The sequence below is a fragment of the Mytilus galloprovincialis genome, chromosome 14 (genome assembly GCF_965363235.1).
Source record: "Mytilus galloprovincialis chromosome 14, xbMytGall1.hap1.1, whole genome shotgun sequence".
In the NCBI taxonomy this organism is placed as follows: Eukaryota; Metazoa; Mollusca; class Bivalvia; order Mytilida; family Mytilidae; genus Mytilus; species Mytilus galloprovincialis.
In genome coordinates this window covers 70948418-70974958 of record NC_134851.1, presented here as the reverse complement: position 1 = coordinate 70974958, position 26541 = coordinate 70948418, and the positions used below count along the sequence as shown (strand labels likewise).

At 33.7% G+C, this 26541-nt stretch overlaps 1 protein-coding gene across 2 annotated transcripts in view; it reads left to right on the top strand.

Annotated features, from left to right (window-relative positions):
* The first annotated feature begins 800 nt into the window (after positions 1 to 800).
* LOC143058257 (chitin synthase chs-2-like) overlaps positions 801 to 26541 on the top strand; it is a 56626-nt gene continuing 30885 nt past the window's right edge. Inside the window, exons 1-3 of one of the 2 annotated variants that reach the window (XM_076231731.1) lie at positions 801 to 913; positions 24569 to 24882; positions 25410 to 25806. In XM_076231731.1, the coding sequence (XP_076087846.1) occupies positions 887 to 913; positions 24569 to 24882; positions 25410 to 25806 (738 nt within the window). In that variant the 5' untranslated portion in view covers positions 801 to 886. Of the gene's footprint in view, positions 914 to 8291; positions 8419 to 24568; positions 24883 to 25409; positions 25807 to 26541 lie in introns of those variants that run through there. The other variant, XM_076231730.1, reaches the window with a different exon arrangement.

The window sequence follows — 26541 nt, the reverse complement described above, 5'->3', positions numbered from 1 at the left end:
GACAATGAACCCATTTAATTAAGTATATGTAAAATCAGATACAAATAAAAAGAAGAATTTGTCCCGAGATAGTTTTAATTAAATATTAAACATATAGAATTTAAAAATAAGCGAAACTCTTTTTCTTTTTAACCTCTCTACAAATTTGTTTTTTTTTTAACATAAAAATTAATTAAGTAGTTTCCAATTCCCTGGTACATGATTTAAAAAAATATATATATATTAAATGTAATCATAAATAATAGTTTCAGTTATCAAGCTAAACTGACCTGTGATGACTTTACGTGTTTTATGTCTTTGTAATGTTTACTTGTAGGCGTATATAGACTTTAAAACATATATCAATGTGCTATGAAATGTGCTATGAAACTATTTTCAATTTTTAATCATAAAGAACAATATGGTTTTAACTCTTCAAGGTCTAACCTGACGGTTCTTAGACCAGATAAAAGAGGAGGATAGTCATAAAAACCAAATATTGCAAAAGCGCAAATGTCTATTTTTAAAAAGCGCAAATGTCCTATGATTTAAAGCGCAAGTGTCCAAAATAAAAAGCGCAAATGTCCTATGAAAAAGCGCAAACGTCCCGCGCCGATAATAATAATCAAGCCAAAGAAAATGAGAACCAAAACACTAATTAGAATATTACAATTAATCGTTAACCAAAAAAAACTTGGTGAACCTAGTTTATTCATTATTCATTCATGACAGACAAATAAGAAGGGTTCTCCTATAGACCCCATTTTCACATATTTCACTACGGTTGTCTTATCAGCTAAAGAAGCAATAAATTATAAAAAAAAAATATTAAGACGGTTCAAAAGAAATTCCCCTTTGCGATACATGTAAGCCTTGGACAATATTTAACATGTAAATAATATTGAATATGGCATTTCCTAATATCTACATCGGGGTAAGTACTGTAGGCACAAATATATCATTTTCAAAATATGGATTAAAATTTGTGAAATCTTTGTTTTAGCTTACATTGTACAACGATACATGGATAGTAATTCAAGTAATTTGAAACAAATTTAAGTAAGACTAAAAAAATAAAAAAAAATGTTCTTAAATTAAAAAAAATAAAGGCAGGGATTTGAAGTAATTTAAGTCTTTTTTTTTAAAGTTTTGCTTTCGTTTTTAAATAATTATGTACATGGTTCTATGGGAAAACATATGCATCATCTATAAAAGCAATCTTAAAAACAGTTAGCATGTACCATTTTTGTCTGATGTATCGACTAGATATGTTAAGAATAAAAACTGCTACTTAAATTATGTATAATTAGGTAATGTTTAGAATCCAAAGTTTTCATAGGTCGAGGCCCGCTCCAGTCATGCTTCAGTGATTTCCCGATATAATCTACCGTTTATTTCCTAGAAAAAAGGGGGCCAAACCCCTGAAACCCTCTCTTAATCCGCCTCTGAATGTTCTTTGCTGAAAAGAATTCGTCGTCGATTTATGTCCGTCATTATTTATTTTTCATGAATTATGTAATTTTTATAATGGCCGTTAGTTTTTCTTGAGAATTATTTCACTGTTTTTCTGTTCAGGCCATTTTATAGCAGCATACATTTTGAATGTATTGGTTTTTCTTGTTGTTGAAGCTGTACGATTACCTATAATTGCTTTTGATATACATGTACATGTGTATCTTCGTCATTTAAAATCGACGTGTAGATCGTTGTCTCATTGGCAATCATACAACATTTATTGAATTTATTTTAAGGAGGCTCGAGGGTATAAAAATTTCAGAAAAAAAATAAACATTTGTTTTTCATTTTAAATTTTATTTGTTACCTTTTGTAGTTGTTACTTATCATATGGTACAAAAATCATTCAAAACAAACAATTCGTGTTGGCCCCAGATGACTTTTAAAATGTATACATCATTGAAAAAGTTCCAAATTATCTCCCTTTGGTGAAAAAAATGCCATTTTTTGGCTTTAAAATTGAAATATCTTTTTTAAATCATCGGTGACCTATATTTTTTAATATAATTTCCATATAAGCTGTACTTAAACTAAATTATTGTAAAATTTGAGCGATTTCTGTAATAAATGTCTTTCTTTTTTTTCGATATTACCTTTATTTCTCCTATTACTTCAACAAAAAAAAAACCAACTTTACAAAAATGTATGCTTCTTTCGAAGGCAGATTGTGAGCGCAAATGGACGGTGACCCCACTTTTTTATTTTATTTTTCTGTTAACTATAAGATAAAGTTCATTTATAGAAAAATATAGAGAATTCCTATATAAATGATTTAGACCCGCGAACCCCCTTAACAAAATTTTAATCATTTTGAAGAAATTCCAGCCGTCAATAATATTTGTTTTTAAATTAGTAAGTTTTTATAAATATGTGCTCGATTTTTCTTATGACATAATTCTTTCAGCAAGTAGATTTATTGATTGTTTTGCGTCCAGTGGCAAATATTTCATACATTTTCAGGTCGAAAACAAATGTACAATATATACAAAAGGCAGAATCTGAAATTCAAGAAATATTGGCTGTCTATGACATTGTATATATACCGGTATAATAAAATCAATCGGTTCCAGGACCAGTCCAGTATATCTTATTATAATCCTTCTTAATCAATTTCATGTCACTTGCGCATGTACATTTAGAGTAGTTCAGAGCTGGTATATTCAGTGAATGACAAATCTTTTGTTATTGAGGAATACATTTTTCAGTATTTCTTTTTAATATTTTTTAAGAAATTCACACTAACTCTTGCATAAAATTGAGAATGGAAATGGGGAATGTGCCAAAGAGAGAACAACCCGACCATAGAGCAGACAACAGCAGAAGGTCACCAACAGGTCTTCAATGCAACGAGAAATTTTCGCATCCGGAGGCGTCCTTCAGCTGGCCCTTTAACAAATATATACTGGTTCAGTGATAATGAATGCTTGTAGTAAAATTATTATTAGATCTGATCTTGGTTTCAAATACTAAAAGTGGTGTTTCGGTTATGGTTATACAGACGTAGGCCTATTTTTGAATTAATATCAGTTATTTTGCGTAAATTTTTAAGTAACATAAATCACTATTATTTCAATGTTAGGTGTACTTTCCGTATTAAATTCAGTATTTTTGTGATTCTGCTTTCCACTACATAAGGTTTGTAGAAAAAAAAATGAATCCTAAGTGATCACAAGTCATCTTTGAGATGACAAGAGACAAAATTCAACCCGAGACAACAGATAAAATAAGTTCGTTATTTCTTAATTACTATTCATTTATCCATTTAATTAAGGAATGACTGTAATATTTTTTCTGTCTATGAAGAAATAACATAAAAATTTTGATGCACACTGAATAACGCGCGTAGCGGGTTATTCAACAGTGTGCACCACATTTTTTATGTTATTTCGAATAGACAGAAAAAATATTACAGTCATTACTTATAATTATATTCTAAATTCCATTTCAAACCGTAGAAAACCATGAAAAAACGTTGATGACGTCACGGTCACATGACTAAATTATGTCTATGGGCTCATAACAAAATAACGTCAGCCAATCAGAAGACGCGTTACATCCAAAATTAAATTATATATTTATATGTTTTGAAGAATGGAGACGACTCGTTGATTTACTTACACAAAACATGCTAAGTAAAAATCATAAAGTTCAAACAAAGTAATAAATATAAACGGAATATGGTGCGTTTTGATTGCAAATGATACACCCAGCATATCGTTTATAGTCTACTACACTTGTTTCAAATAGGCCTTCAACTATGAGAAACCTTCAAACTTATTAGTCTGCTATCTCAGATAATTTGCCTATTTCTTTTGGTGCAAATGAAATGTATATTGGTGGCGCAACTGATATATATATATATATATATATATATATATATATACAGGAAAAATATACATGTATTTGGGACCCATTAGAGGCCTTCGGCTGTTTTGTACTATTTGGTCGGCTTGCTTCTAGTTTCAAAATTAGTTTATTTCAAATAAAATGTTTGATCTTGTTTTGTTTAAACAGTATGTATTAAAGAAATATTACAACAGTGCAATAACGTATTACAATGTTACATGCAATTCTGAGTATATAAAATATCCGATAGTACAAAGATCATATAGAAAGTCACTAAATATGAGATCATAAAATTGTAAAATAAAAAAAATATATATAAAGTTTTAGTTTAAACATTTTATTTATTTTATCTCGCTAATGAAGTTGATCGGTTAAACTGTTGTAATATTTAAGGTTAGAATCTCTATGCACACGCATGCATAACGTGGAGGACATCAGTGAAAGGTCTACGTCATGGAAATCTATGTTAATCATACTGTCAATATTTCAACGAATCCGTTCATTGATCTACCTACAAAATGTACAACATGTACCGATACCAGGGATTGATGTCTGCAAATATAAAAAGCCGTTATCTTTATTTATGACTTAATCTATATGAAATAATGCATCATAAATAAATACTTATTTACATTTCAATCTGATTAATGTAGGTTTGGATGTCCACCCCCAAATTAGGGGATATTATAATAGTGAGAGACAGAAATATCTAAGTTTTTATTTTAAACTGAAAATATAGGGTATATTTATATTGAAAAAAACGGGAGACAGACCCCTGCAATCAAACAGAATTTAAGCATTTAATGCTTACTTAAATTTTTAATAATTTGCAACGAAAATATTTTCACCTGTCAAGGCCTAAATACACGTTATTAAACACATATTTCATATTTTGAATAGTCCTACCTCCAGATTTAATGTTATGCATAACGTAGCAAAAAATTATAGTTATACATGTCCCTCCTCAAGATTAGTTGTATAGCAGAACATAGGAAAAAATCAGAGAATGAGGTTATGTATTTTAAGTATTATAATAATCTTCATTCCTGACTTGGTATATTGCATAGCATGGGAAAAAGTCAGAGGGGTTATGTATCTTGAGTTGACCCTCCTCAAGATTAGTTGTATAGCAGAACATAAGAAAAAATCAGAGAATAAGGTTATGTATTTTAAGTATTATAATAATCTTCATTCCTGACTTGGTATATTGCATAGCATGGGAAAAAGTCAGAGGGGTTATGTATCTTGAGTTGACCCTCCTCAATATTAGTTGTATAGCAGAACATAAGAAAAAATCAGAGAATGAGGTTATGTATTCTAAGTATAATCTTCTTTCCTGACTTGGTATATTGCATAACATGGGAAAAAGTCAGAGGGGTTATGTATCTTGAGTTGTCCCTCCTCAAGATTAGTTGTATAGCAGAACATAGGGGAAAAATCAGAGAATAAGGTTATGTATTCTAAGTATAATCTTCTTTCCTGACTTGGTATATTGCATAACATGGGAAAAAGTCAGAGGGGTTATGTATTTTCAGTTGTCGACCCCTCTTCCTAAAATTTGTATTGCATAACATAGGAAGAAGTCAGAGAGGTTTTATATTTTGAGTAGTTACTCGACCTAATAAGTACTACTGCAAAACATTGGAAAAAGCCAGAGAGGTAGTCACTCTTCCTGATTAGTCGTACTGCATAACATGGGGCAAAGGGGTTGTGAAGTTTGAATAGTTACTCTTTCTGATAAGTCATACTGCATAATAAAGGAAAACGTCAGAGTGGTTATGTATTTCAAGTCGTCTCTTTTGAAATTTCTTCCCGATTAGTCGTACTGCATATCAGAGGAAAAATTCAGAGGGGTTATGTATTTTTAATAGTCCCTCTTCCTGATTAGTCGTGATACATGACATAGGAAGAAGTAAGATAGGTTAATAAATATGTAGATTGAGTAGTTTCTCTTCCTGATTAGGAACATGTATATTACGTAAGATAGTGTATATTACGTAAGATAGTTAAAAGTCCAAGAGTCTTCAGAATATTCAGGAAGTCTTAAAGTCAAAACAGTGAGAAATTAACACGGGACCAATCACTGCATCATATTCGTGTTCATAAACATAGTTAGTTACTGAAGTGTCTATGTGTTTACCTATGTTACCGGGTTGCTGATTCGTTTACTTCACTGCTTCAACTAAAATGAATGACACAAAATAAAAACATTTTATAATACTTAATATATACCTTAAAAAGTTAAGTACACCAAAGTTTGTCTGTCTAGGTGTACAATGTTTAAGACAAGGGCCACTTGAATTGTTGAGCCTACTTGAAAGTAATAAAATTCTTTTCCCTAATCTCACATACTATAATCTCTATTATCATTTATTAGAGACTTTGTAGAAATAGAATTATGAAATAGCAATAAAATTGGAAGATAAGATGCTGTTTTCTTTTTAATACACAGAAATTTCGTTTATCTACATGTTTCATTTTACATGTATCATTGATTATTTGATTTTATGGCCGTTTCATCCTATTAGATCGCATGCATTCTTATCGTTTTTCGTTTGTCTGCTCAAATTTAAGTGTTATTGGTAGATTATAGATAAACCGTTGATATTATTACTTGTTTTATCTTGTCAACTTTTTTTATACGTTTATATATACAAATTAAGGTTACTAATTCTTCAGTTTTCAAACTACAAAAAAGAAGTGTCTATAACCGGATGCCCAAATGAATTTGAAAATAAAAATGAAAATGGGGCCTCGGTGGCCGAGTGGTCTACGTAGTTACTACTATAATCACTAGCCAGTCGACACTGAGGTTGTGATTTCGTGGGGCCTCGTTGGCCGAGTGTTCTACGTAGTTACTACAATAATCACTAGCCAGTCGACACTGAGGTTGTGATTTCGTGGGGCCTCGTTGGCCGAGTGGTCTACGTAGTTACTACTATAATCACTAGCCAGTCGACACTGAGGTTGTGATTTCGTGGGGCCTCGTTGGCCGAGTGTTCTACGTAGTTACTACAATAATCACTAGCCAGTCGACACTGAGGTTGTGATTTCGTGGGGCCTCGTTGGCCGAGTGGTCTACGTAGTTACTACTATAATCACTAGCCAGTCGACACTGAGGTTTTGATTTCGAACCCCGCTCGTGCAGGTACACTCGACTCCAATCTTCATTGACTAGGACTGTCAGTTGTCCTATCGAAGGTCGGTGGTTTTCTCCAGGCACTCCGGCTTCGTCCATGGAATAAGACTGGCCGCCACGAATTAGCCTAAAAGCAGTGCTTAAAAGTGGCATTAAAACACAAAAAAATAAGAAAACACACGAATTTCACTACGTTTTACCTGCAAATTCCGGAACTCGTCCTCGCAGATATCCAGTATACAATGTCCTTTGATTCTTAAGCAGAAAGTACCCTGACAATGGTATTTTAACCATTATGTAAATCTATCTACAAAAAATGTATTTCATTTATTGATATTTTCGCCATCGTTCGTTACTATTGTGCGTTTGGTGAAGCGTATTAACGACAAACCGGAATGAACACGATAAAGAACGATACATACAGTTTTGTATATGTTTTTCTTATGTGTTCAGAATAAAAGAAAATTAAAAAGTTTTTATAAGCCGACAAAAATATCAATGTCTTTTTTGCAATATTAGAGGGGGGCAATAGGGGGTCCGTTAACATGTTAACAACACCTCGATTTAGGCAAAAACAGTTAACAAAAAATGCAAAAATGCTGATAAATTACAGTTAACAAAGTAGGTTGAAAACAGTTTACAGCTTTAATTGATCTCAGATAACAGTTAACAACACCTTGAAAAGGGCCATAACAGGTTAACACAAAAAGGTATTGCACCTCCCCCCCCCTCATATTATTGTAAACCTTGAGTTATTATATTTAACCATGGTGTATAAAGCAATTTAAAAAGCGGGGGAGTTAAACAGACTCAATTTCAAACAACAAAGAAATATTTTTTTTTACAACATAAGTAGAACAAAATATCAATGCCCGTAATTTAACTTCATCTGTATTTTACAATATTTCTGTAAACCTCAAGTTATTTTTGACCATTGCGTATCAATGTAAAATGCGGGGGAGCTCGAACACACTCAATTTCAAACAAAAAATAGATATTCCAATTTCTTTTACAATATATTAATAAGCCGAAAAAAATCAATGCCCGTAATTTTACTTCTGTATTTTACAATATTTCTGCAAAACTGAGTTATTTTGAACTATTGCGTATAAGGCAATATACATGAAAAAGCGGGGGAGTTCACACAGACTCCATTTTAACGTCATCAAATAATATTCCAAATTTCTTTTACAACATGACGACATAAATTAGAATTTATTAATATTTACTTATATGTGAGTACCCTTACGTTTCAATATAGCATAAACTATAGGTACTTTTATTAAGTAAATATCCATAATATATATCATGGTCATAAAACTGACACCGTGGGTTAAGGTTTGCATTAACAGGTCTCATAGGTTATAGGTAAGGGAACCCCTGGCGAGAAAATGTCAAAGAAATCGGAATACAAACTCAAAAAGCGAAAAGGAACCAAGGTAAGCAAATCTGTCAAACAAAATTAACACATCCGCTTAAAAAATTAAGAACTGGCAATCTTCTAGTATAACATGAGATTTTATGCTGTCTATATTTATGTTAAAATGTAGTTGGTCCGAGACCACAATTATTTCGTAGTGCATTTCTTTTAGAACATAAATGAAAATAAAAAAAATCCCACCTGCGCTTTCTCAAAGAAACTTTTACAGTGTGTTTTACTACTTTTGGGACAAATTATATCAAAATTATAGAAAACTTCATCGCCTCAACTCAAAATATGGACAATTTTATCTTTAAGGCGTCTTGAAATCTTTTGACAGCTTCCGAAGTGCTATTTTTCAACCTTTTTTACCTGGACCAAATCACTACTTTCCTTTAAAATTCTGGACCCAAACTTTTTTACAGTGTAATTTCACCCCCCTACTTGCAATTTGAGGCATAAAACATGGAGAAATAAATTTGGAAGGGGTATAAAAATTAATGGCAAGTAACCCACTGTCAACACTAGGGACTATATTTGTTCAAAGGACGACAATGGTGGTCTCGGACCAGTTTGGTTCATTTTTGTTTTACGGACTACTACTTTATTGTATTACTACCACTGGGTCGATGCCTCTACTGGTGGACTATTAGTCCCCGAGGGTATCACCAGCCCAGTAGCCAGTACTTCGGTACTGGCATGAAAATACGGATTTATTGTGTTATTAAAATTTGCTGTTACAAAATATTAGAAATTATTATAAATTAAGGAATGTATCTACCTCATGCAAAGCTCTGATTCCTTTCACGTATTTGGCTATACTTTTTGGACCTTTTGGATTATAGCTCTTCATCTTTTATATAGCTTTGGATTGCAAATATTTTGGCCACGAGTGATACGGTGCTTTTTGTCCGCGATTTGCTTTTTGTCCGCTTTTGCTTTTTGTCCGATTATTTTGCTTTTTGTCCGATACTTTTGCTTTTTGTCCGTTGCTTTTTGTCCGTTTTGCTTTTTGTCCGATAATTTTGCTTTTTGTCCGATACTTTTGCTTTTTGTCCGATAATTTTGCTTTTTGTCCGACACTTTTGCTTTTTGTCCGTTGCTTTTTGTCCGTTTTGCTTTTTAGTTCACCTGGACCATAGGACTAAGTGAGCTTTTCTCATTTTCTCACTATTCGTCGTCGTCATTAATTTTTACAAAAATCTTCTCTTCTGAAACTACTGGCAAAATTAAAGCAAACATGGTCAAAATCATCCTTAGGGTATTTAGTTTCAAAAAAGTATCCGATGACCCCGCCCAATAATTAAGATGGCCGCAATGTCTAAAAGAAGAGCATCGCATAAAATGTAGATTTTGGCTTATATATCTGAAACAAAACCATAGAGACAATCTAACAAGGGATAAGAACATTTCGCCTCATAAAATAATGTGGACCAGTCAGAACTTTTCATGTGGGACAATATGAGCTCTTAATTTAAAAAAAAGTGGGACAATCGGGAATAAGCCCTACAGACTTGAGCAATTCTAAAATAAACACTGTTGATGTATCTCTTTTAAATTTTCTATTAAAAAGTGTTTTACATTTACGAATGCACTATATTGTATCTGTATCTAAAATATTAAACGCATTTATTTCGTGATAGAAATTAAGTAAATGCTTGAGTAACCATTTTATTACTTTTCCCCCTCTTTTCGAGTTTGTCAAACAAAAATAAACTACTTTGTTGAAAATGCTGATGTGTTAACCAAAGTTTCCTTAATCTTATTACTTGAATAACCTCGAACTTCCTCGTCATTTGGATATACATTTGTAGTTGCTAAATAATTCCGAAATGTATGGATTAATACAGTTTATCTAAATAAATAGCTACACATGTATTACGTAAACTTTGTGATAGTGTTCCAAAAATGAAGTTTGTTTGTTTGTTATATTTGTAATATTTGTAATGTTTAAGAAAAATAAAGTTGTTGGAAATATGACGAAAATATTACCAGACTTAAAAAAGTTTTTTTTTAACTGAAATGTTGTAAAATATTTTTGAGCGACTGTCAATCGGCCATTCGCATATAAGTGCAAATGGTGACTATATATTATTAGCGGGAAGAAGAAACTGTGCATTTAAGCAATAACATGTCGTAAATGTGTGCACTTCCACATGTAGCAAACGCCGACACCATTTAACATAATGATAAAACTATTCAAACGAGAAAACCATTGATTTACAAAACACTATACGACAAACAAATACAGAAACAAATAACAACTATTGAATTACAGATTGAAACTCCGTTCCTGACTTATTCGTATGATTATCATATATAATATTTAGCGCGGTTAAACATCAATTTAGAATTTCAATAACGAAACCATCACTCAAGGATTATTTGATTTGATAAATTTCTAAACTATTCTAAAGTTTCGAGCATATAAAAAAGAAGATGTGGTATGATTGCCAATGAGACAACTATCCACAAAAGACCAAAATGACACAAACATTAACAACTATAGGTCACCGTACGACCTTCAACAATGAGCAAAGCCCATACCGCATAGTCAGCTATAAAGGCCCCGATAAGACAATGTAAAACAATTCAAACGAGAAAACTAACGGCCTTATTTAAGTAAAAAAATGAACGAAAAACAAATATGTAACACATAAACAAACGACAACCACTGAATTACAGGCTCCTGACTTGGGACAGGCACAGATTTAAATAATGTGCCGGAGTTAAACATATTAGCGGGATCCCAACCCTCCCCCTAACCTGGGACAGTGGTATAACAGTACAACATAAGAACGAACTATAAAAATCAGTTGAAAAAGGCTTAACTCATCAGATAGACACAAATACAAGTGGACGTGGCCGGGTACTTATACATCCCGACACAAAAAGTCACAATGAACAGATCTGAGAGTACTCGCAGTTATCTGACAGCTATTTCAAAGCCACTAACAACTAATAAAAAGTCATGCCTCTGAGACTTAACGTTCGTTTAAGTCTTTGAATATCCCATGTATTCTACAAATTGGTGTACGTACACCATTGCTCACACGTTTGAGGATGACAGACTAACTTACGACCAGAATGAATAAGAATTAGTCTATATAACAAGATCTAAAATATTTCTAGTGTAAAAGACTTTAACCTCGCCACATTATTTATGTATGTGCCTGTACCAAGTCAGGAGCCTGTATATTCAGTGGTTGTCGTTTGTTTATGTGTTACATATTTGTTTTTTCATTTATTTTTTTGACATAAATAAGGCCGTTAATTTTCTCGTTTGAATTGTTTTACATTGTCTTATCGGGGCCTTTTATAGCTGACTATGCTGTATGGGCTTTCCTCATTGTTGAAGGCCGTACGGTGACCTAATGCTGTTAATGTCTGTGTCATTTTGGTCTTTTGTGGATAGTTGTCTCATTTGCAATAATACCACATCTTCTTTTTTATAAGAATGCCAACTCCTCACACGTACAATTATTACTTCATTTTCTTTTTTTCACTCATCTAGTTATTATATCTATTTTAATTCAATATTATATCCATATAAATGTATATGAACGCTTACATATATATAATTATTGCGATATCATATATAAGAGAGAGGCAAAGTGTACCAAAGGATAATCACACTAAAAAGGGTTGAAACAAACCAACAAAGCCGCAGCTGAATGAAAAACAACAAGATACACAACAGTCCACAAAACAAATGGTCCGAGAACACAATTAATTCGTAGTGCATTTCTTTTAGAACATAAATGAAAATTAAAAAAATCCCACCTGCGCTTTCTCAATGAAACTTTTACAGTGTGTTGTACTAATTTTGGGACAAATTATATCAAAATTATAGAAAACTTCATCGCGTCTAACTCAAAATATGGACAATTTTGTGTTTAGGGTGTCTCGAAATCTTTTGACAGCTTCCGAAGTGCTAATTTTTAACCTTTTTCAGCTGGACCAAATCACTACTTTCCTGTAAAATTCTGGACCCAATTTTTTTTACAGTATAATTTCACCCCCCCCCCCCCCACCCTACTTACAATGTGAGGCATTAAACAAGGAGAAATAAATTTGGAAGGGGTATAAAAATTATTGGCAAGTAACCCACTGTTATCACTAGGGACTAATAACGAAAATCAAGGGACGACAATTGTGGTCTCGGACGAAATCATTGAAATTTAAAATCTGAGCAACAAGAACCAATGCAACTGTGATGATGTATGGTTAACTGGAAGAGTAAGATAATCCTGCTCCGTCCATTAAGTTTTAAAAAGTCATGTATTAAACTCAAACTCTCGAACACGTTGTCTTGGAAGATCTTTATTCCAAGGGGGTCCTTAATAGTTGCTTTTTGATAATCCTATAAGGAGCTTATAATTTAACTCCTTGCGAACACTTTCATAAGGAACGAAAATTCCCATCTGCATCTTTTTGAAAAGATTGCAAATATTGTTTAAATTAAATAGGGTATCCCATTTCAAACCCAGCGTCTCGGAAAATCTCATTTTAGGGCACTAGACAATGATTAAATGTAGTAATTCGATAATAATACATGGATTTCTCGCGAAAACATCGTTAAGGCGAAATTTAAAGTTTGTCTTGGCTGATTGAAGAAATTTCACAATAAAAACTGAAACGCAAAAACGCAAAAACGCAAAAAGATGTTTATTCAGGATAATAACTTATATAAAACAACAGCAGAAATACATATAATGTATCACCAATGGAGGTTGTAAAATACTGTAGTTGATACTTAAACGTAATGTTCTATTTATTTTTTTTGTCGTTAAGGGGACTGGAGGGTATTAATCCATTATTTTTTAAATATACATGTAGGATTTTGCTTGTTTTTCTATAGATGAACTTTTATCATATACTAAATAGAAAAATTAAATAAAAACATGGGGTTATCGTTCACTTAAGCTCACAATCTGCCCTCGAAAGAAGCAACCATTTTTGTTAAGGTACTTTTTTTAAGTTGAACTAATAGGGGAAATAGAGATATATATATATCGAAATAAAAAAAGAACTAAATTACAGAAATCGATTTAATTATACAACTGTTTAGTTTACGTAAAGCATATTTGAAAAATATCTATAGGTCAGCGATGAGTTGAAAAAGACATTTTAATTCTGATGCCAAAACAAAATGTCATTATTGCACGAAAGGGAGACAATTTGGAGCTTTTTCAGTGATATAAACATTTGAAAAATAAATCTGAGGCCAAAATCATTCGATTTTTTGGGTTGATTTTTGAGCCAATTCATAAAGTTATAACTAATAGTGTAATAAATAAAATTTGTAATGAAAACAAAAATGATAAAATTTTTGCTGAAATTACCCTCAAGCCTCCGAAAGAGCAAGTATTGCACAAAAAAAAGGAATCATCCTTTAACGGAAACAACTCTTAAAATCATCGGCTATTCGTCGATGACTAAAGGCTATTTATTTCTGAAATCTAAATTTTGTTTTGCTGTTCTGTGTGTTCAAGATGTTACATGCAGCTAAAATATTGGTAAAACATTTGAAAAAATACTGATCTGTATAAAATTTACACAAAAGTAAACGAATGAAAGCCACTGGAATGCAGCCCAGGACTCGGATAAATAAGCACATTTAAACAAGAGTGCACACACTGAAATGTCTCGCCTACTTTACTCATCATTAATATTATGTTGATAGCCCTAAGTATAAAGATTTATTACAACTGCCACATAAACTTAACATTAACCAAGATAGCTAAACAAAGACCAAATGAATTATGAAAATGAGGTAAAGGTCAGACGAACCATACCAGGCAGACATGAACAGCTAACAATTCTTCGATACAACAAATATACTTGACCTATTACTTATAGTTTAAGAAAAACAGACCAAAACACAAAAACTTAACACTGTGCAATGAACCGTGAAATTGAGGTCATGGTCAAATAAAACCTGGGAGACTTATATATAGATCATAAGATATTTTCATGCACCAAATATAGTGACCTTTGGCATATAATATTAGATAAAAAGACCAAAACTCAAAAACTGAACTTTGACCACTGAACCATGAAAATGAGGTCAAGGTCAGATGATATCTTTCCGCTAGACATGTACACCTTACAATCATTCCATACAACAAATATTGTAGACTCATTGCATAAAGTATGAGAAAAACAGACCAAGACAGAAAAATTTAACTATAACCACTGAACCGTGAAAATGAGGTCAAGGTCAGATGACACCTGCCAGTTGGACATGTACACCTTACAGTCCTTCCATACACCGAATATACTAGCCCTGTTGCTTATAGTATCTGAGATGTGGACTTGACCACAAAAACTTATTCTAACCTTTGTTCACTGATCCACGAAATGAAGTCGAGGTCAAGTGAAAACTGTCTGACGGGCATGAGTACCTTGCAAGGTACGCACATACCAAATATAGTTATCCTATTACTTATAATAAGAGAGAATCCAACATTACAAAAATTCTGAACTTTTTTTTCAAGTGATCACTGAACCATGAAAATGAGGTCAAGGACATTGGACATGTGACTGACAGAAACTTCGTAACATGAGGCATCTATATACAGAGTATGAAGCATCCAATTCTTCCACCTTCTAAAATATTAAGCTTTTCAGAAGTTAACTTACGCCGCCGCCGCCGCCGCCGCCGCCAACGGATCACTATTCATATGTCGAGCTTTCTGCAACAAAAGTTACAGGCTCGACTAAAATGACAGGTTATATGAACTGAGTGGCAATAAAAGCACAAGTCTAACACTTGCTTTTTAAAAAATTAAAATCTTTAATTAAAAATGGTCATCTTTAAACAAACAAAAATTGAATATGAAAATTTACAATTCCAACAATAGATCGATATTAAACAGAAATGTTTCATTATCATTTTTCGGCTACAATTGGTATATGAACCATCCAAATGTCAAAATATCAACATAGAGTATTTACAAAGAATGTTTCTGTTATGTTGTGCAACTAAATCTCTACAGCAAATGGTAGTGACAACACTAGATGTTAATTAGGATCCAGCGAAAAGCCAGGCTTTTGTCCACGAAGGTAGCAAATTGTCGGTGTGACTATCGCTGACGGCTTTTAGTAACACACGATATGGTTGTTGGTCATGTTGTTATCACCAAGGGAAGGTCATCGTGCTCTTAATTTCCACACAAAGACTGATATAGCTCCAAAGGTTTAACAATGAACACCAATGGACACTCATGTCAATTGGAAGGCCACGCGGAATCAATATCGGAGATGTTAAAGACAAATGCATCGGTCATGCTGGGCTTTTTTTGCTTAATGTCTAAATGGACATGGCCTATAATTAAAAGATCCTTTTGCGGAATTTGTGGATTATTTGGTCAACTGTATACAGTCTACGAGCAATTGCATCCTGGGAAAAGCCTCATTAGATAAACCCCAATTTGTTTGTAATTGGTTGTCAGAAACGCCTGGCATATAGTCTTATATTTATTGAACTTACTTACTTACAATAAGGGATAAGCCAGCGAGTAAGTCAGCAAAGGGTTAGGGAAGTACCTTGGTATATAAAAAAGTCGAAATAAACAATTGCCGGCTGGCCAAGAGATTCTCCACGTGGGGTATGATGCCAGAGGTAGAAGTAGGCATTGCCTTAAAAAAAGGCACAGATCACTTAGGCCCGAGACCCGTACGAGTTTGACAACAATGAATTAAAAGGGTAAGGTGGTACCTCTGTTTGCAACGAAGTCGAAATACACTTTAATAATTGCCGGCTGGCCAAACTAAAAGATTCTCCACGTAGGCCATTTAACCAGAGATAGAGGAGGGCATTGCCATACAAATTTCTTATAGCACTTATGCCCTAGACCCGTACGAGTTTGACAATAATGAATCAAAAGGGGGAAATGGTACCTCTGTTTACAACAAAGTCGAAATAAAGTATTGCCGGCTGGCCAAACTAAGAGGTTCTCCACGTAGGCCATTTTACCAGAGATAGATATGATAATTGCCTTTAAAATGGCATATAACACTAATTCCAAAGACCTGTACGATTTTGCCTGCAAGGGGTTAAAAATAAAAGGTGTTACCTTTGTTTACAACGAAGTCGAAATAAACCTCTACCTCTGGTATAATGATCCACGTAGAGAATCCCGGAGTTTGGCCTACTGGCTACAGTTATTTTGACTTTAATGTGAACAGAGGTACCACCTCCTCATTTTAGCTCTTTACTGACAAACTCGTACGGGTATATGCCATATAAGTGCTATAGGCTATTTTAAAGGCAATGACCACCTATACCTCTGGTAGCATGGCCCATGTGGTGAATCTCGTAGTTTGAACAGCCGGCAATATTTCATAACGACTTTGCGATATACTAGAATACCCTCCTTTCCTTTTGCTGGCATAAGTGCTATAAACCATTTTAAAGGCAAGGCCCACCTCTACCTCTGGTATCATGATAAACGTGGATCATCTTTTATTTTTGGCCATCCGGCAATAGTTTATTTCGACTTTGTTATATACCAGGGTACCCTCCTTACCCTTTGCTGACAAACTCGTACAGATCAATGGAATAAGAAGTATGGGCCATTTTAGATGCAATGTCCACCACTACCTTTGTTATAATGGCCTATGTGGAGAATTTCTTTGTTTGGCCAGCCGGCAATAATTCATTTCGACTTCGTTGTAAACATAGATACCACCTCCCCCTTTTAACACTTTGCTGAAGCACTGGTACGGGTCTACGGCATAAGTGGCCATTTTTGAGGCTATGGCCACTTCTACCTCTGGTATCATGGCCCATGTGGAGAATCTCTTCGTTTAGCCAGCCAGCAATAGTTTATTTCGACTTTGTGATATACTTAGGTACCCCCTTACCCTTTGCTGATTAACTTACACGGGTCTGGGACATACGTGTTATGGCTATGTTAGAGGTAATGCCTACCTCATCCTCTGATATAATACCCCGCGTATAGAATCTCTTAGTTAGGCCAGTCGGCTTAATTTATATTTTCGTTGTAAAAAGAGGCATCGCATCCCCCCTTTAACCTTTTGCTGACAAACTCGTACAGGTCTAGGGCGTTAGTTTTATCAGCCATTTAAAAGGCAATGCACACATTTAACCTAGGATTAATGGCCAACTTGGAGAATCTCGTACTTAAGCAAGCCGGCAATAATTTATTTCGACTTCTTTGTAAACAGAGGTTCCAACTCCCTTTTAAACCCTTTGATGATACCGCGTACTTCTCTAGGGAATAAGTGATTGAGGCCATTTTAGAGGCAATGACAACCTCTACCTCTGGTATCATGGCCCACGCGGAGAATCTCTTAGCCATCCAGCAATAGTTTAGTTCGACTTTATTATATACTAGGGTACCAACCTTACACTTTGCTGACTAACTCGTACGGGTCTAGGTCATACGTGCTCATGGTCATTTTATAGAGGCAATCCCTTCCTCTACCTCTCATATTATGGCCCGCGTGGATAATTTCTTAGTTTAGCCAGCGGGCAACGGTTTATTTCAACTTCGTTATATACCGGGCTAATTCATCCCCCTTTTAACTCATTGTTGACAAACTCGTTAGCATAAGTGCTATGAGCCATTTTTAAGAGAATGACTACTCCAACATCTAGTATAAGGGCGCACCTAAAAATGTCTTAGTTTGGGCAGCCGTCACTATTTTTGATATACTAGAGTATTCCCCTTACCCTCTTCTGACCAACTCGTACGGGTCGAGGACATAAGTGCCATGGCCCATGGACCATTTAAGAGGCACTGCCTACCTATACCTCTGGTATAATGGCCAACGTGGAGAATCTCTTAGTTTGAAGAGCTGGCAATAATGAGGTTTATTTTTACTTCGTGATATACCGGCGAAACTCATGCCCCTTTTAATTCGTTGCTGATAAACTCGTGTAGATCCAGGACATAAGTGCTATAAGCCATTTATAAGGGTTTGACTACCTCTTCTTCTGGTATAATGGCCTACCTGGAGTATGTCTTAGTTTAGCCAGCTTTCAATAGTTGTTTTTTAGACTTAGGGATATACAAGAGTATTCCCCTTGCCCTCTGTTGACCAACACCTACGGGTCTAGGATATTAGTGCTTCGAGTCATTTTAGAGGTAATGCGATATATTGTAAAAGACATGAAATTTCATGTACAAATCATTTATAATGTGAGTATGGTCTGTATTTAACTCCTAAAAGGACATGGTATTTTGAAGTTCAAAATGAAACCTGCCAAAAATATACACATTTCATATCGGACATAAAGCAAAATTATCGGACAAAAAGCAAAACGGACAAAAAGCAACGGACAAAAAGCAAAAGTTTCGGACAAAAAGCAAAATAATCGGACAAAAGGCAAAACGGACAAAAAGCAACGGACAAAAAGCAAAAGTTTCGGACAAAAAGCAAAATAATCGGACAAACGGCAAAACGGACAAAAAGCAACGGACAAAAAGCAAAAGTTTCGGACAAAAAGCAAAATAATCGGACAAAAGGCAAAACGGACAAAAAGCAACGGACAAAAAGCAAAAGTTTCGGACAAAAAGCAAAATTATCGGACAAAAAGCAAAAGCGGACAAAAAGCGAATTGCGGACAAAAAGCACCGTATCACACGAGCATCACTGAAGAGACATGTATTGTCGAAATGCGCATCTGGTGCAAGAAAATTGGTACCGTTAATTGTATTAGTTGTGTTCTCAATATCTATTATCGAAGTGTTGATATCCTTTTTTTCTCTGTTTTATTCATGACTATTTTTTCTCTGTTTTATTCATGACTATTTTTTCTCTGTTTTATGCATGACTATATTTTGTATTTTGTTGTTTTTCAAATCTTTTTTTCCGAAATTTCATCTCCATATTTCGGAAAATGTGTGAAACATTTGTACTTAAGGTAGCACAATACAAAGATTTTATAACTCCAACTCCCAAGTTTTAAAATGCTGTAACTTTTTTAATAATGCTTGAAAATTTATAAAATTGGTAGTTTTGGATAGCTAACAGATTACGCTTTCAAATAAATGCAATGTTATTATTATGCAACAATTATGTAACCAATTATAATGTTATTTGTGTCTAAAATATTTTTCACAAAATTTCATCTTTCAAATGAAATTAGCTTCTGCATAGGTATCCCTAGAGGGTTGATTTTATTATATGTTGTTTCTATGGCCATTATCTACAAAAGGGTGTCTCAGATTTCAGATAGAATGTATAGAACAAATTTTACACCTAATTGAACATTATCTTCTTTTATGTGGTTAGGATGTTTACACTAATTAGAGATTTATGAGAGAATGGAACACCATAGAGACAATCTGAGACACTCTTTTGAAGCCCATGATGTGTTGATTAAGATTCCGTTAAAATTTTCTGTATAGTTAAAGAGGTGATAGAGCTAAATTCATTCAAGTGAACTTACCCAGATTTTGCCACTAATTACATAATAATTGATTACATAATGATTGCATAATAAAAATATAATAAAAAATCTATCTATATATACCTCTTTTATTATTTTCTATGCATTCATAAGAAAGTTACAGCATTTCAAAGGTTAGAGATTGGAAGTAAAAAAATCTTTGTATTGTGCTACCTTAAACCCAATAAGCATCGATTCTAACAACATATATAAGTATTATTTTTTCTCTCTCAATTTCATTCGTTTTCAAAACACCAATTAGCCCGCTCGAAATGATATAAAAACTATGTTCTCCTTTGAAAATATTTCTATAAATTGAAATACATGCGGCTTCCATGGACACTTTTAGACTATGAAACGACGAACTATTAATTTATTTCTTTCGTTATTATTTCGTTTTACTAAATGTTTTTTTTTTTATTCCAAACGAACTCGTTTTATCGGGTTGTTTATTCCGATCATTATTAAAAGTGTTTGAATGGTAAAAAAAAATTCCAAATCGAGGCATCGAATTTAGCGTCCCGATTTAGATTCCGACAGGACATTTTTGCGTAATTGTACAATCATACCTTCGCATAGCCAAATGGACGCCCCTCTTTTGCTTTAAATTAAAATGGTGTATGAGAGAAGTCGAGTTGACAATATAGTTAATAATGATACCCAAACCAACCCTATTTTTGAGGGTTTATTATTGACAAAGGCTTCAGACAAAAAATACGAAATATTTTAATTGTTTGCCCAAGAAAGCACTTTAATAATCGATATTTTGAAGGTTGTGCTTCTTAAGGGGGCTCCTGGGTATAAATCAATTTTTTTTTCTAATATAGGATTTCGCTATATTTTTTCATAAATGAACTTTATCATATACTTAAAAGAAAAATGAAATAAAAAAATGGGGTCACCGTTCATTTAAGCTCACATTCTGCCTCCAGAAGAAGCATACATTTTTGTTAAATGTCCTTTTTTTCTGTTGAACTAATAGGAGAAATATAGGTAATATCGAAATAAAAAAATAACCTAATTACAGAAATCGCTTAAATTTTACTATTATTTACTTTATGTACAGCTTATATGAAAACAATAATAAAAAATATAGGTCACCGATGAGTTAAAAAAGATATTTCAAATTTTATGCAAAAAAATGGCATTTTTGCACCAAAGGAAGATAATTTGGAGCTTTTTCAATGATATAAACATTTTAAAAGTCATCTGGGGCCAAACCGAATTGATTTTTTGGGTTGATTTTTTTACCATATCATAAAGTAATAACTAATAGTGTAATAAATAAAATTTGTAATGAAAAAATAAAGGTTTAATTTTTTGCTGAAATTTTTGTACCCACAAGCCACCTTAATACATATAACTCAAATCCTAAATTCACGCATGTTAATAAAATTTCCCCTGTGAAAATATATGTAGTTGAATAAAAAGAAAAATCGACGTGTAATTTTTTTTATTTTTTTTTAACGATATTCAATCCTGTATGAATACTGCATATTTGTGGTTATAGTATCTTCGATATACGAACAATTGCCCATATTTCCTGAAATAAAATTGCAGTTCAAATCTGCAATCGAATTTACATATTTTAAATGTTTATACACATATCTTTAAAAAACTATAATTGTTTTGCCCTGCTTACAAACGTAATGCGCCCGTTATTTTTGCTTTGTGTCCACTGTTGTCTTCGCTATAAGTTCTTGACATTGTATTAACAATGAAAAATATATAAAAAGCTGACGTCTTTTTTGATAATGACTACAATGTACATTTTTGTAGTTGACATTTCCAAAACTTTATAATTAAGAAGAAATAATGTGTTGTGCAGTTGTTGAATTTTCGGGATCATATTGATCTCAATTTTGAATTGTTTATTAATTTCATGGAATATTTGTTATATTTCGTTAAATTGGACCATTTTCCTGATTGAACAAGCTTCACATGAGTTAAACTGTCACATTATCATTGGAAGTATCTGTATTTCTTTATCTTGAATCATCCTATTGCTTGTACTGTTATGCCCCGCATATTAATTTAGCCCCGTCCGTCCATCCATAAGTAAGTAGATATGTGCGGTGGTCTCCTCCTATAGTTTTTAAGCTTCAACTTTAATATTTCACTAGAACACACCCGCGAAATCGCGGGCACATACAGCTTGTGAACTGTTGTAGAATTATTTTTTAAAAAAATATTATGTATGAAGAATTTCATAAAAGGTATCAAAAGCCCTCTCCCTTTTTCCAAAAGTCCGATATTTGTTTCCTTTCTGTTAAATTCAATTATTTTCGTGTTTCTGGCCTCAGACCACAATTATTCGTCTCTTTTGCTACAATGCTTCTTTTGGTAAAAGTCAAATCAAATTAAAAATGTGCACCGTTTCAAACATGAAATAAATGTAACTGCTTATATATAGTCCATGATAAGTCTAATAAAATATGCTTCAAGGACAATCCATCAGTGCTTTTTCTTTTGAGAGTCTTACTAACATGCCAATGGTAGGAAGGATATGAATCTTGTATAAATGACTAAGACCGACTAAGGCTAATTTGACGGGTGGTCGGAGGGGTCCTGATCCCGAAATCCCGAGATGCAGAATTTAAAGAAATTCATATCCCGAAATCCCGAATTCGAAAAATATATTCCCGGATCCCGAAAGGATCAATCCCCAAATCCCGAGTTTCAAAACACCCGATCCCGACGCCCCGAAAAAAGGCCCTGTCTCCTCTAATCTCTACGGCTTACTTTCATTTTTGCCAAATCACTATTTTCACTTTCAACAATAAATTGTTATGCCCCATCTAGTCTGTGCATCCGTGCGTTCGTTCGGTCGGTCGTCCGTCAGTCCCGCTTCAGGTTAAAGTTTTTGGTCGAGGTAGTTTAAGATGAAGTTAAGCATGTTTCACTTATTTTAATATATATGCAAGTGGTATTACCCCTTAAATAGTAAACATTTCAAAGAAAACAGTAGACAGAATCAGGGACTTTCTATACTAACATAGAAAGTCCCTGACAGAATACAGAGAGTCTCTATATATTAAAGTAGTATAATCGTAGTTTACATGTAGATATAAACGCGAAAAATAATTGTCCTCTATAAGGAGGTATAATAGTTGTGGTTCTTGCGATCTAAACACCATTACATGGAGAACAATTTGATAGGCTTATTTATTTTTCATGTTTGTTATCTATCATACGATTGGTTGTGTTTGTGCATGTTTCAAACCGGAAGTCTTATCTATGACTAAAAGTCAGTCTGATGACGGAATCATATCCGGACTCCTTTTTTGTCGTTTTTCTCCAAAAATAACTCAATCTGAATAATCATAAGAATGGATGACAAATGCGACTATGCATGTTACCTATAGGACACAGAGGCATGATGATTGATTTATTGTGGAAGGAAGAGAAGCGACACCCAAAATGAGGTCTTCTCGTTTAATAGTATAGATAGTTTGTTTGTAATTGTACACATAATGGAATTGTGCTTTAACAGGATTTTTTTTGTCAAGTATTCTTAAAATTCATCTACAATGTATAAAGGGCTAAAAAAAATCACTAATGTAAAACCAATAAAACCGGAAATCTAATGGTATTATCTATATATAAAAACGAGAAATGAGAATCACATATATAAACCACATCATCAAACGACAACCACTTAACAACAGGTTCCTGACTTAGGACAGACACAAACAAATGTAGCGGGTTTAAACGTTTAACTTAAGGTTTGTCTGTTCCCTTTCTAGCCATGGTGTAGTCATTTTCGATTTATGATATGTGTAAGACATTCGTGAAAGGTGGGCATTAGCAATTTATCAAACTGCTATATATATATGACATATATGAACGTAGTAGGTACACATTGAAAGCTGATAAAACATGTTTGAATCTTCATCCATGTGTCCATGGAGAAATAATAAACACCAGCCCTCAAAGGTAAAATCTGTTTTTCTTTGTGAAGACCAATGTAAGGGAACTACCATTTAATTTTTATGGGGGCTAGGGTGAAATTTGAAAAAAATAGGCAGGACAGGAGTTTTGAGTAAAAAAAAAAAGGCAGGATGAGACACTTGCAAAAAAAAAGTCAGGACGACAATTTAGGTAAAAAAAAGTCAGGATAACCAACAAAAAAAAAGGCAGGACCGAACAGAGTGAGAAATAAAAAGGCAGGACAGAGATTACAGCTAAAAAAAAATGCAGGACAAAATTTTTCCTCCTAGCCCCCCCCCCCCCCCATAAAAAATCAAATGGTAGCTCCCTAAAAGAGAGGTGAAAGATACCAAAGGGTCTTTCGAACTTACAAGTCGAAAACAAAATAAAAAATGTCATGACAAAAATCGAAAACTAAAGAATGATCAACACTAATTTCACAAAACAAAACCGGTGCTCCGGAAAGATAGGCAAAACCTTTTGCACATGTACGTGAAACACATTGTGATGTTCATATCAGTATAACACAGCTATATATATATCTTAAAATATTTCCTTACTGTAATATCAAAACACAGATATAAATTATTACGTTGCTAATTTGGTAGTAAAATAATCTTTTGCATTGTAGAAAGAGAGAAGTTTCAATATCTTTTCGGATATAACCTTCTGCACATGTGGCACTCGGCGTTAAATGCTCAATTTGAATAACATATTTTTTCTATACGCATTCTAAGTGTAATTGTATAATTCCGGTGGTGTAATGAACATTATTATACAAAATTCCTTAATAATATAATCTTTTGCATTGCAGAAAGAGAGAAGTGTCAATTTCTTTTCGGATATAACCTTACCTAAAAATGAGGAAGAAATAGATATCATAAGCATGGAAGCTTCTCCCGGAAGAACTAAAGTCGACCATTTTGGTTACGACAACGAGGCTTTCGAACCGCCGTACGATGTCCCGGATGATGATTTATATTTCGGGACTTCTCGGAAGAATAATAGTGACACAGAATCCGAACGTGACGATCCTGTGGTCAAATCTTCAGAGGAAGGAAAGAATACGACGAAGCCGATGAATGGTAATGCTGTTCACGAAAGTGATGACCCTTATGAACAGAAGTCGTAAGTCAAAAATGTATAAAACAAGAATGATGACGTAGTACACGGATGCTCCACTCGCACTACCATATTCTATGTTCAGTGGACCGTGAAAGTTGGGTCAAAACTCTAATATGGCCTAACAATTAGATATATCATATCATAGGGAACAAATGAACTAAGTTTCAATAGATATAGGGAGATGTGGTATGAGGGCCAATAAGACAACTCTCGATTGAAGTTGATTTGACTTCAACTTCATCAAAAACTAGTACCCTGATCAAAAACTGTAACCAAAATCTTTTATCTGAAACGGGAAGCACAGACCGAAAAAACATGATGCCCATAAGTGGGACATAAAAATGAATAGAAAATGTAACAACGTAGTTTTGTGTTTGTTTTCACCTACTATATATATTAGTTGTAATGTTATTCTTGAATTATTTACAAGCAGTTATGCCATTTTTAACCCTATAGATGTATAAATATTGTACAAATACCAATGTATATATATTAAATATGCTAATCATAAATCTTATATCACTTTGCAGAGAAAAAGTAGAGCGTTGGGACGTTTTTCGTGTTACATCAGAAGACAATGTGTCGTCATCAGACTTATCTTGTTGGAACCTCGTTTTCAAAATTGCGCGAGTAATAATGATATCACTGTTTGGACTAATAGTGCTTACGACTGCTGTTGTGTCAAAAATTACTCTTACTTACATGATATCAAACATAAATGTTCCCATGGCATCCAGTAACCATAATGGAACAAATTTAAGAACGTTTTTCCAAACATTGAACTACCCTGCTAAATCAACAGAAGTCACGTGGATATGGGCGTTACTAATTGCCATGGTAGCGCCTTACTTCTTTTCAATGTTTTCCTGCTTACGAAAACTATGTTTCAAAAGAACCAGTCCACTGAGAGTAGTTCCTTTGATAATTGTAAGTATAATTGATGGTTTCGCCGAATATATAGAATATAGTCATTTCATCCACTAAAACAAAGGAGGCAAGAACTCTTTCGGGACGCCTGGATCGGTTGTTTTTAAGCTCAAGATTTCGGAATTGATACCTTATGCGATCCGGGGATTTTGAAACCAGGAACACCCCCCCCCCCCCCCCAAAAAAAAAAATATATCAAAAAATCAAATAAAAAACAAACAAACAATCTGATAAAAAAAATGTTCTGAAATAAGAACAGGTCGTATATTTGCATATGTGCTTCCATAGGCTAAAAGGACGTCAGATCGAATGAACAATATACAAAAATGCATACATAGCATGATAATTAAATACAAGTACACAATAAACCCCGTTTAAGATTACCATTGGATGTTGAATATTTAGAAAGGTTAACACAACTAGATTGATTTTCTTGGTAATAAGTTATCATGGTGAAAATTAACAAAAAATGTAACCGTCTTTATCGTGCAACTAATCTTTCTACAATTCTAATACAGGTGTACAGAAAAATGCGGAAGTAATGTATGTATACATGTACTAGACGTAGACGTACATACATGTAGTATCCAGGGTTGAGTTCAATATCGTAGCTGCTATGTAGTGCTACGTATCTTTTTGTCTACCGAACAAATAGCTAGCCTAGCTGGGTTGAGTTCAATATCGTAGAAGCTAGGTAGCGCTACGTAGATTTTGAATATTAAATGTGTAGCTAAT